This window comes from Zingiber officinale, chromosome 3A (assembly GCF_018446385.1).
Source record: "Zingiber officinale cultivar Zhangliang chromosome 3A, Zo_v1.1, whole genome shotgun sequence".
NCBI lineage: Eukaryota > Viridiplantae > Streptophyta > Magnoliopsida > Zingiberales > Zingiberaceae > Zingiber > Zingiber officinale.
In genome coordinates this window covers 9372313-9384686 of record NC_055990.1, presented here as the reverse complement: position 1 = coordinate 9384686, position 12374 = coordinate 9372313, and the positions used below count along the sequence as shown (strand labels likewise).

The 12374-nt window shown below is 34.9% G+C and overlaps 1 protein-coding gene across 4 annotated transcripts; it reads right to left on the bottom strand.

Moving 5' to 3' along the window:
- On the bottom strand, window positions 1-6136 carry LOC122051149. Of its 4 annotated transcripts, XM_042612110.1 has the most exons (8): window positions 5390-6136; window positions 3731-3880; window positions 3249-3345; window positions 2356-2619; window positions 1970-2126; window positions 649-717; window positions 243-375; window positions 1-156 (listed from the first exon to the last, which is right to left on the bottom strand). In XM_042612110.1, the coding sequence occupies exons 4-8, from the start codon at window positions 2364-2366 to the stop codon at window positions 17-19; spliced, it is 510 nt and encodes a 169-aa protein (XP_042468044.1). In that variant the 5' UTR covers window positions 2367-2619; window positions 3249-3345; window positions 3731-3880; window positions 5390-6136; the 3' UTR covers window positions 1-16. The 4 variants fall into 4 exon arrangements, with proteins under 4 accessions (XP_042468044.1, XP_042468041.1, XP_042468043.1 ...); XM_042612107.1 differs by having other exon boundaries at window positions 1970-2619; XM_042612109.1 differs by lacking the exon at window positions 5390-6136 and adding an exon at window positions 5116-5381 and having other exon boundaries at window positions 1970-2619.
- Between the last annotated feature and the right edge of the window lie 6238 nt (window positions 6137-12374).

Sequence of the window (12374 nt, the reverse complement as noted above, 5' to 3'; positions counted from 1 at the left end):
ACAACAGTATTTACAACTAATAAATTAGTTGCTGCCTGAATTCTTGTAATTCTGTATCCTGTTCGACTAATCTTTCTTCTGCCATTTTCTTCTGAAGCAAGGCATCATCCAATTGTTTCTGTAATGCCAGAGCTCGAGCTTCTGCTTTTTCCCATCCTAACAAGTAGATCATGCATGGTTTGTTCTTAAAACAACATAGTTTCTGTGTTGGGAAGAAAATGAAAGGAAAAAAAAAATCTAACCTGAAATTGCTTCCTCAGCTACTTTTGCTTGCTTTGCCAAAAGATCATCTTTAGCATTGGACTCGCTGCGGACAGAAGATAGTTGTTCGTTCAAGTTTTCTATAGATTTCTCCAACTCCAGGGTCTTCCCTTTCTGAGAGAAATCATAGGCATTTACAAATTGATTCCCAACATAAGAAGAGACATATGCTTAGTCTAGAAGAGTTGAAAATTTTGTTTGGTACTGATGAGTTGTTGCCTTCTTTATTTATAATCCAAAAAATTAACAATAAAAAACCAGTAATAAACAATCAAAATCAGTAATAGAAGATATCGATCTTTGAGTCCGAGAATTGTTTATACTGAAACATTAGTTGTGCAAAAATCAGTAATAAACCATCAAAAAGATGATTTGATTACTGCTAACCTCAATGTTCTTCCCTGTGGACTTCCTATTCCATATCCACGTCTTGCTCTCCATGATTCCCAAAAATTGCTGAAACATAGAAAGAGCTTGAATTAAGAGGCCAGTGAAAAAAATGTCTTGTTTAAATTAAGAATAAAATTGAGAAATCCTTTGACTCTTCAATAGTAATATGTCAAATAACTTATACACCACTTGATGCACCAAGTACCACAATTCACGTCACATCTAATTTATTGCGAAGTTCAACTCTACAAATATTAGCTCCAACACACGTTGAATTTTACACATTGGTTTTGTAAATATTCTTCTTACAACAGTATCCATAATATTCATCTATCTATCATTTCAACCTAATAAATTAGTTACTTTGGTTTTGCAAAGTCTCCCAATTGTGTAGGAACCTCAGTAGCTTTTATCCCAAGTTCAGAGAAGTAGAATAATAATGAGGAAAATCAATTTCTGTATTTACAACACTATTTTGATGTTAAATGTTGTTAACATGTTTGTTTAACATTGTTGTCTCCTTGTTTAGGAGCATTCTTCATAGCCCGCATGAATTTTTAAACAAAAATCATGTCTAGTACTGTTTTTCATTTTTCTTATTGATGGAATTGAACCCAAATCCATCGCTAAGAATTAATTTGTCTCTGGAGCACAAAAAATTATGAATTTTCATAACCTCAATCAAAGCATTAGTTTGCTTTTTGTTCTAGCATCTAAAGCAAAAGAAAGTACATAAAGGATAGAGGATAAGGAATAACCATGACAAGAAACCAGGAAAATATATAATAACAGTAGTCCTTCAAAGACAATGAAAATAAAGTAACTAACTTAAATCTGAAGGTGATGCGTAAGTTCAAAAATCTTAATAAAATACTTTGAGTGAGGCCATATTGATAACAGGTAGTCAAAGATTGTAAACCTCAAATTTCATTCCCATGCTCTGATGAATCAAGGTATAGCAAGATTTTAAAATTTACGAACTACTAAACAAAAATATCATGAGGAAGAATCTATAGAAGTACCTGGACAACATGAGAAAATTCATTAAGAAGTACCTTAAGGCATTTCTAAAAAAACACATAAAGCTTATAAATTATCAGAATGTTTGTTCAAGTTTACAGACACACTAGCCTCATTAAATTTGCAAATGCACAACACTTGTACATACAGTGAGAAAGGAACTGCAAATTCTATGGGTACATGATTAGAGTGTTAGTCCTTCATTGGCAATAATAGATAAAAGCTCATACACTGATAACCGAAGCTAACAAAATTAAAGATTTTAGTAAAAATTAGAAAAATTAACATATACACTGACCGGGAGAGTGAGGCCACCCAAGATGCCAGCAAGACTAGACAGGAAAGGAAGTGCTACTCCAATGAAGAACGAGATGAAGCCATAAAATACTCGGAAGCCAGATCGAACCCAAATCGTGCAGGGTCGATTTGTTCGGCTTGTATAACCTGCTTCAAAGCTGTCAAAAACAAGCATGGAGTATATCTGAAAACTAGGCAGTTAAACACAACCAAGAGGAATGTTGTTGCTAGAAGCCCTCTTGGGATATCATGGCTGTGATATATATAAAGGGTATTTAGTATTCCTCCTTGAGGCATCAGGAAAACATAAAAAGGTGTAAGAGGCAAATCATAATTCAAAAAATCTTTTAACAAGATGCAATATTCATTATCGACTGGCATACTTACTAGGTTACCATAAGCCCAGAAGCCTCCAATGGCCTCGCCGCCCAAGATTGCGTTCATGTTCCTTGCCAATTCAGAGTTCTTCCGCGGACAGGAGCGGCTGTTTAACGTGTACATCCACGCTGACCCTTCCGCCAGCCTTCTGCTCACACCGACGCCCTCTTTCCGCGGTATATTCATCCCGGTCAAAGCGATAAGCTGTGATAGAATCTGCTCCAGCTGTGAATAGCCATGGCTGCCTCAGATGAAATTTACAATCTAAAACACCTGTTTAATTAATAAGTTAATGTTAGGTCTAAGATAGGCATGAATTGCAATTTTTATTTGAGTTAGAAAGCCATAGTTTCTTAATCTACACTACAAGAAAAAAGCTAATAGACAACGCTTTTAAAGCGTTGTCTTTGTGCCTGAAAAAGCGTTGTTAAAGGCACTGTTGTTAAAAGTCTGCTCAACGACAACACTTTTAAAGCATTGTCGTTTGTAGCAAAGACAACACTTTTGCAACGCTTTAAAAGCATTGTGTATTTTTTGCAAAAACATCATTATTGCAACGCTTTAAAAGCGTTGTTGTTTTTGGCAAAGACAACACTTGTGCAACGCTTTAAAAGCGTTGTCTTTTAAAAAAAAATTAAAAAAATTATTTACAAAATCATTTTTTATATTTACAAAACTATTAATTTTCTTTTACCATATCCAGATTCGAATTTGACATATAAAATAGCATTAATTAGCTCAGCTAATGATTTCAAACTCATACCAAACAATAGAATTCAACTACAAAGTATTAGTATTTACAGGAGAATTCAACTATACACAAAGACTAAATATTTCTGTTTCAAAGTAGTTAGTGACATTCAAATTTAAAACAAAAAAAAAACACAAAATAGCTAGCCGACCTCGAAGACAACGATCTGCATGCTTACTTCTACTAGATATATTGATCAAAATGGATTGACGGCTTGAGACTGGGACAAAACACCTACCACTATGTATCTGTCAAAGAAAACAATACCATCAGTATTATGCAAAAGAAATTTTCGTACGCTAAGGAAAATTATGAAAATTTAGTCAACGATCAACAAAAACAAAAACAAAATTTCCTGTGCTGCGTATGTAAAATATAAACAATATATAAACGATGGATGTCACAGCAATGTAACCAATATTGACAATATTATATATAATATAGATATCATAAAGTGTGTAATTATCCATGTGATCATGTATAACAATTCCTCAACATCGATCTTCTACTAAACATCCTACATAATCATTGAGAGGTACCTGTAATTTAAAAACGCTGTCGGATGAACTAGAATTCTAGAAAGCATGAGATTCACTCTCTTTACAATTTAAAAATGCAAGCTAAATAACATACAAGTTTCTCAATGGCTTTGTAGCTAGAAGAGAGTAATCTAGACAGTGAACTCTTCTTCAGCTCCTTGTTAACAATTGTATTGAGTGTAAGAGTTATTGCACTAACAATTTCCTCTTCCTCTTCATATGAAAGATTCCATTTCTCCAAGTCCTAGATATGAAAAGAAGTTACACAAAACAAATAACCAATCAATATCAATTTCTGAAGAAAACACCAAGATTGCCCAAATACATAAAAATTTAAAAAATAGAAAGCTTCCAAACATCTTCCAATATTTTAGATAAACACTCTTGATTGTTTACATGCCTTATAATCTTGGACTTATAAGCATTGGATGATCATATAGCTTACAAGACAGATGGTCTCCCCCTTCTGAAATATTCATAAAGGCTTTAGGAGGATGGTTTCATCAATACATGTACAACTATGAAAGTGATATTTCAGCATTTTTATAGGCCTACAATTTGTCAATGGTTCTATCTATCTAGAAGATACAAGTACTTTTTGGGTAATCGGTGAAATCTATTTTTTTCATTCAGTTTCCCTATAACAACAGGATTAGAAGACAGAAAACCACAATTTCACTTTTTGGGTAATCGGTTCTATCTAGAAGATACCAACAAACTTTATCAAGCTATAATGCCACAATTGACAAAATAAATTGTTTCCTACTATCAAGTTCTGGGGATTGACAAAATAAATTGTTTCCTGCTATCAAGTTTGATTTTGATTCTTTGAAATATTCTAATTTATGTGAAGATCAGTAAAAGTGTATCTTTTGTGTCTTAAAAGATCTAAAACTAATAGGAAATTGCAGTAAAAGCATAGCATCTCATCATTTCATACTCATTCAGAGGAGGGGAAAAAAACATGATCTGTCTGTATAGCACATTCTTACATTGCCACTGTAGCCAATTTTCATGTGAAAGGAATATAACATAGATACATTCAGATCATGCAGAACCCAAGTATATGGTACTGCTATAAAATTAACAGCAATAAATCTTTCACAGCATAGAACAAGATGGTCATTCAACATCTACAATCAAATACTGATAAAGAACTTAAACTTAATGGTGGAAAAAACTATTCAAACAGATTACATACTGTAAAATAGTGAATACTAGAGATACATTGGAAGTTTCTTGGCAACATGGCCTGAACTAGCAATAGCGGATGTTAATTCAGTTACAACTTACAATCATTTCTGAACAAGGATGGTAATCCTCATTGCGTATTATCAAAACACTGTATAGTGGCATGAATACATTTTTGGCTGCAGACGGATATCAGCATCAGACAAAAATTTCAAGCTATAGATCATACAGTTTCTTGTTGCACCTTAAATTGCTTGTATTACAACTACATCTATAGTATTTTGTTACCTCGCCTATCCAGATCAAAACTTCAAGATTTTATAGATCCTGCATAACTACCGAAGCATCTTCACAAAGCTTACACAATGTTGAGGAACAAGCATTTGAAGAAATTGATTTTGTGAGCTATTGTTCACAATGGGCTATTATTAAAGAAAAAATATAAATAGAGGAAGCACTTGGTGATACACTAAGAAATGGTTGGCAGCTTTTACAAAGAGAAATTAGTGTTAATCCTCAAGATAAAAAAACATGAAGAATGTAGTCATTTTTGAAGCATTACCATATATCAGAGCAATTTGTAAGGGCAAGATGAAGTCCATTTCCATAAAGTCATTTCTGCACAGGTTGCTTCAGAACCTCATGAGACATCATCTCATCCACCGCATCCTTGGAGGAAGCAAGCCATGCGTAACGGACATTTGCATTGCCATAAATCTTTTTTATCATTTCAACATGTTCTTTGAAGAGGTTAAATCAAACTTGACCTAAAACATGAGGGAGCTAGCCGGCAGCAAGGGGGAGTGTGGAGGTCAGCCAAGGGTAGGGGAAGGTGTTAAGAACCTTCTTGTTGTAGATGTTGAACACCACGTTCAGCGCTCACTACGCGGCGAAGTAAAATCCAATCTTGACCTTCTACACCATCGCTGATCGGCTCGCCGATTAGCTCTCCTCCTCGCCATCAATCGGCCATTAGGGAACCCCCTTGGAGGTCTCCGTGGAGAGTCATCCCTCCTCCATTAGATCAGCAACCAAGGTATCAATCTCCTGCTGCGATCCGCACCTAGACAAGGTGGAGACGCGTAGAGGTTGAGATCGACATCGTACTACTGCTCGCTTCGAGCGGCAGTGAAGGCTTTCAAGGCAAGGTGCGATTGGTGCTAAAAAAGCTCACTGTTTGAAGGTGTTCGGAGGAGAGATTCGTGGAGAGGGGTTTATGGAAGAGAGGTTGGACGGAGAGGAGTTCGAAGGAGAGATTCGCGGAGAGGGGAGAGGGAGGAGAAGACTATGCGTGAGTTGGTAGGAGAGATTCGGGATAAAGGTGGGTGCCAAAGTGAAACCTAGGTCTTTTCTACTCTTTAGTTGCATCCAACGGTTCAGATCATCCTAGATTTAGATAAGGGCTTGACAATAGACAACGTTTTTTAAAAAGCATTGTGTTTGACCCATAAAAATCACTAATAGACAACAGTTTTTAAAAAAACGTTGTCTATTAGTAAGAAAATAAAGAAATAGACAACATTTTTCACTAAAAGCGTTGTTAAAAAGAAAAAGACAACGTTTTTTTTTAAAAAACATTATCTTTTAAGTGTTGTAAAATCCCAATTTTCTTGTAGTGCTAGACACGGTAAATGAAAAACAAGGAAAATAACAAAGTTTGCAACACAACTGACTTCTGTCATTAGAACTGTTGTGGCCACGCAGGATTTCCAATGGGACGATGAGAGGATTCTGATTAAGATCCGAATACACCGTCCCATGGAACACATAAGCAGTGCAGTCTTCGGAACTTGAGGCAAAGAGAGGGTACAGGCGATGGAAGGTGACATTAGTTATGTCTTTGGGATGGGTCCTGTAGATTTGCAGGTTAAAAATCATACACAATAAGATTAGATACTTCTAAAGAGAAGGGTCTAAAAATTGGAAATTCATCATATAAGAGATGCGAGAAGTTAGTAAGATACCATAAAAAGTAATAAAACACAGAGCCTAATAACATTGTATGAAGAAAAGAACACATGAATTCAAGTTTTGCTGAAAAAAAACTATAAGAAAATTACCTGCTGGATGAATTGCAATGGAAGAAACTTCACGAAGACCAGTCTCAAGCTTCTTAATGAGCTTTTGCTTTAAAAGATCATACACACAGACATGATTCTTGGTTGATATAAAGAATATCGGCCGTGTTGGATGAAAAACTGCAGCTATTGGAAGACCATGTAACTTCTTAAAAGGATTTTGTGTGTGTTTCTTGGAGAGTTGGTGTATCAAGATTGCTCTTGAATCACCTATAATAAATACGTCAAGGGAGTTTCAAGGTTTATAAAACGCAGAAAATATAAATGTGCATAACCAATGGCTATAGTGTAACTTGCATATGATATCTAGACATCGACCAAGGAATATAGGAGTTGCTTGCTAACATCATATTCTAAAAGTGGGATTGATACAGTCTTTTATTCTGATTGTTTGTTCAGTGATGTTCCAAACATTAGATAACTAAAACAACTAACCGGTCTTCTATTGCTTCCTCTGGAACTCCTTTTTATGGTACACAAAAGAGAATTTGGTATGCCTAAACTTTTCAGGGCACTTTAGGTTTCATCCTGATTCCAGCCTCAAAGGCTAGGTAACTAGGTATAATGTCATGATTTTTATATATTTCCAATTTGTCAGTGTGTATTAGAAAAAATAAAGAAACAAAACTGAGATATAAAATAGGCACTAGGAATGACTAAAAATAAGTACAACTAAAATTCATAATTAGGATATCACTAGGAACAACAATAGTGAAATAGTCTCCTTTCCGATGCCAAACAATTTTTGTCACAACTTGCAAAGCAAAAGAATGAATAAGAGAAAGGTAGTGACAAATACTCTACCAATTAAAATAAGGTAATCCAAAGGATTAAGTCTATGTCCAGAAACAATTAAGGTAATTTGATGTGCCTATATTGAGATTAATTACTATACAGATACATATGTACTCTGAAGGGGGGATACACAGTGAATATAGCTCACCTTGCAATGCTTTAATCGGATGCAATCATATTTATCATCTCGAACCCATCTCACTGCTGTTGTGGTATTTCCTAAAGCACAGAATCGAGTGCCAACTGATCTGAACAGAAACTAAAATAATATTATGAGTAAAAACACTTAACCTCGTCCTCCTCTAGTTTTGATTCCTCCACATGAAGCAACTCCTTGACCCTTGCTTGATTCTCTGCACTTCCCAATCCAGTATCTAAAATAAGCACATCGTATCCTCTGAAACAATGTGCAAATGTATGTCAGAAAGAAGCAGGTGGAATTAGGCATCGAAAACTGAATTAAAAAAAAACCCTAGAGGGTGGAAATTAAATTACAAAAACCTGGAGGCAGTGGAGAAGTCGAAGAGCTTGTCACGGCTGGAGAAGATGATGAGGGAGAGTTCAACATCGCAGAGAACAAAGAGCTCATAGGCCTTCTTCAGCAGCCCAGCCTTCCTCTTAGAGAAGGTCACCTGCCTATTGATCTTGTTCTCCATTCTCGTCCCCAGGGCGTAGCACAGATGGGGAGTGCATGGTTCTGTGGCCGAAAGGTCCAGGGGTCGATCCCCGGGGTGTCACTTCCTGGGGTTAACGTCTCCGCCATGCACTTTCCATCTGTGTACTTGCATTTACCTCCCTCCATATCCGTGGGACCGACACTAGGGGGGCCGCTGATGTGGCGGTTCCACATTTTTATTCTCCATTCTCCTCACCTCAACCCTCCCCCGCCCCATCCTCAACCTTTAGCAATCAGACGATTAAGAAGAATGAAAAGAGGAAACAAGAGGTTTTGAAGATGACTGTGTACCCAGCGAGCGAAGAGGCCGAGAAGGAGAAAATGAAGCACGGAGAGCCCTTTATGCCTACAATTTTAGGGTTTTAGCAGGCAGACATACTTCGTTATTCTCGTACTGCACTCGATCTCTCTGCTTCAGAAGAAGGAGACCCCTTTACACAAGATCAGAGATCTCGGTGTTGTTCTCTCTTCCTTCGGATTCCCTCACGTTGCCGACCAACCGTGCCATGGTGGTCGTGGGCGTCCTCTCGCTGTTCGGATCTCGTCGGCCCCTACCTTAGCCGGGAAGAGCGAAGAGAGGAAGGAGGAGGAAGAAGAGAGGATCGGACGAGGAGGCAGAATGGAACGATTTATGCTGCGATTTTGCTTAGGACCGAAGCAGGTGGTTTTGATCCTAATCGGGAGAGGAAGGGACGTCGATCCAGGAAGGGGAAGAGGGAGATGAGGCTGAGAGAGATGGTCGAAGGTTTAGGTTTAGGTTTAGGCTGAGAGAAGGGGTGCGATATTGGTTTAGGTTTGGAGGGAACTTTGTGAAGTGTTATAAATTTTGACTGGTGGAAAAATTAAATTATTTTTTTTTGGTTCATTAACATCGGGTTTTAAAAACCGCTGTTAAAACCGGTGTCTATTAACAAAAAAAAAAGATGCTCATAGACATTGACTAAAAAACCGATGTCTATGAGCGAAAATCTGCGCTCATAGACACCGATTTTTGGAAAAACCGGTATAAAATACTCAAATACATCAGTTTTTGCTTAAAATTATTGTTGTTCCACCGATGTCTATGAAGGTTTTTCTTGTAGTATGCCAATAAATAGAATAATTAAGAATGATATTAAATCATAATTTCATTCTTCTACTACTATTGCATCTTTTCTATGATACACATCTCGTTTAGGCATAGGAGGAGTTTCATCAAGATAATTTTCAATGAGCCCTCTAATGCGTGTTACTTGTATAGGTCCGATCACTGAAGAAAGAGATCAGCAACAAATTCTTCAGCCACAACAAAAAGTGATATGAAATATCAAAACTTAATCCATACGTACACTGTTCACTCCAAAATTAAACAACTAAAAATATTTTAAAACATAAGACAGGATTAAAAATAAGAAATATAGACAATTTTTTTAATTCAATCCATGATTAGTTCCCACAAAAATTGATAACCGACTCTTACAAAATTTTATTAAGAATAAAACTGCAACTAAAAATGCTCCCATTTTTTTCTTGGTTCTTGATTCTTATTAGTCTTCAAGGAATTTTATTATTGCCCTTTATTTCCTGTAATTAAAAACCAATAAGAAAATCATAAATAATTTTTTACAGTAAGTTTTCAGTATAGCATACTGAGCCGTAAGTATATGATAAGCATACAGAAAAAGTGAAAAATTACAAATTAATATATATTCACGAGGTAATAACTACGCAATAAATCAAATGTGTCTATTCCTACAATGTAGGCCAAACCCTCTCCATACAAGTGGAATAGGATGAGTTAAAATGGTAAGTCATATGATTTAAACAAAATAAACTTAAATTTGGCAGATGTAAGGAATGACAAACAATTCAATTTCAAAATGTATCAACAGTAATTTAAATATTTTAAGGCATGCAATTTTTTGGATGAACACTCAAAAATAAATAAATAAATTGATAAAGTGACCTAATAACATATACCAAGGCGAGCATGGGACAGTTAAAAAATATAATAAAAACAAACCGATGTTAAAAAATATGTTTTTGTGGAGTAAACAATAGGAAACAAAATCAATAACACCCTTAGCTACTGACGGTGTCTTTTAGAATATTAAGACTATGAAATAGTAGTAGGATGCAAAGATGAACAGTGAGTTAATCAGATTTTGCTAATTATATTTACAATTAAACAAGGATTTAAAATATATATAGTTACCATAGGAGTTTCACTGATTGCCACAAATCTTGGAGCAACCGACAGCCACTTTTTTCCAATCAGTCACCTATTCAAAATTTGATAACTATGGTCAATTCAAAAATAATTAATTAGTAAATTTTAAAAAAATCATTAACTTACAGACACATATTCTGATAAGCCTACGAGGATAAATAATGCTAACACAATAGGCCCGTAATTTGTCCAATAATTTTCCTTGGCAAACACTCCAGTTATGCAGATGACAATGATTGTCGAGAAGAGCAACGTATCCATAATACATTGCATTACATGGATGCATGAACCTGCAGTGTAAGAATTAAATAATAAAAGTAATATTAATGTATTATAATTCTTTAACTGTTATTAATAACCAAATAAGAAAACAACATCTTAACAATATATAATTTGCTAAATAGGTTTTAATTATCTTTGAAAAAAACTAATCTTAATTACAAATAATTAACAATGATATATTTTAAAAACTAGAAAATAAATAGAAACAATTTGTATGCTCATAGACGCTTTTAGATTGGGCTTTTTTCTCTATGAATATAATGTTTGTTAGATTTAAATTTGAGACGGATAAGTTACCTAATTAAATAGTGAAATCTTACCCTTTATTTGAGCTTTTGATGGTATAGGTGGTGACTGCTGATTTTTGATAAGTTGGTTGAGTAATCCTTCGTGTTTGCGCATCAGGATCAATATGGCCACTTGCATGTTTCGGGTGTGTTTCAGAATCTCATCGTCCCCATTGGCAACATTTTCGCTTGTCAGCTCTGGTCGTTGCACTTTTCCTGCCAATGAAGGTTTGAAGCCAAGTTCTTCGAACATTGAAAAGTAAGTAATAGAAGAAGACAACGAATGGGAGTAGGGTGAGAGGGGATTAGTTAGAATATATGGAATGGAATTGCAATAGGGAAGAATTGAGATAAGTTTATTATTAATCACGGTGGCAAGTTTATTATTAATCACGGACGAACAAGAAGAAAGTTTAATCAATATGATAAACATAGCATATTGTATGGTGATATGCTAGAAAGAAAAGATCTTATCTTATCTTAAAATATAACAATGAAAGATTAAATTGTTTGAAAATTTCTCTTAAGTTATTTAATTAATTATGAAATTTATACAGATAAATACCATTCAAATAAATATTAATTTAAAATTATAAAAAATTAAAAGAGAGACACAAGAAAAATTATACAGATTAATACCATTCATGAAAGATATTAATGACGATTAAAAGAGAGAGAGAGATAAAACTTGATTGAAGGGAGGATATCTTATATGCATTAATTTTTAGGATAAACTAAATCATACAAGGAATTAAAATTTAAAATGACTGGAAATTATTATTTAGCTATTGGCTAGTCTTCAATCGTTGCACAAATAAATATGAAATTAATTTATAAAAACTAATTAAATTTTTAAATAAATAAAAAAAAATGGGATAATATTAAATATGTGCAACAAAAATAAAAATATAATAATTCTTAATTATTATATCACACACCACACATATGTAAGGATACAACACGGCAAGACATGATCATAAAATAAAATTTTCTAAAATAACTTTTACTGTAGGTATACCTGACGGATGATATGAAATGGAAAGGACATCGACTAGCAAACCCAACAGAGTTTGTCTCTACTCGTATCCACATTAAGTTGTCGTTGAGACAGCTTCACGAAGCCACGAGTTGTTCGTCTCCGATCGGTACTAGCCAAATGAGAAGACGAAGCAATCCAAGAGAACACCCATGACATGATTTGGTGGGCGGCATGACACTGA

Excerpts from the sequence above, each read along its gene's own strand:
- LOC122051149 (XM_042612107.1), bottom strand. The coding sequence starts at position 2,143 with ATGCTTGTTTTTGACAGCTTTGAAGCAGGTTATACAAGCCGAACAAAT. Across the intron at positions 718-1,969 it reads TGGGTGGCCTCACTCTCCCG|CAATTTTTGGGAATCATGGA; the intron begins GTCAGTGTATAT and ends TCTATGTTTCAG. Across the intron at positions 157-242 it reads AGCTGAGGAAGCAATTTCAG|GATGGGAAAAAGCAGAAGCT; the intron begins GTTAGATTTTTT and ends TCTACTTGTTAG.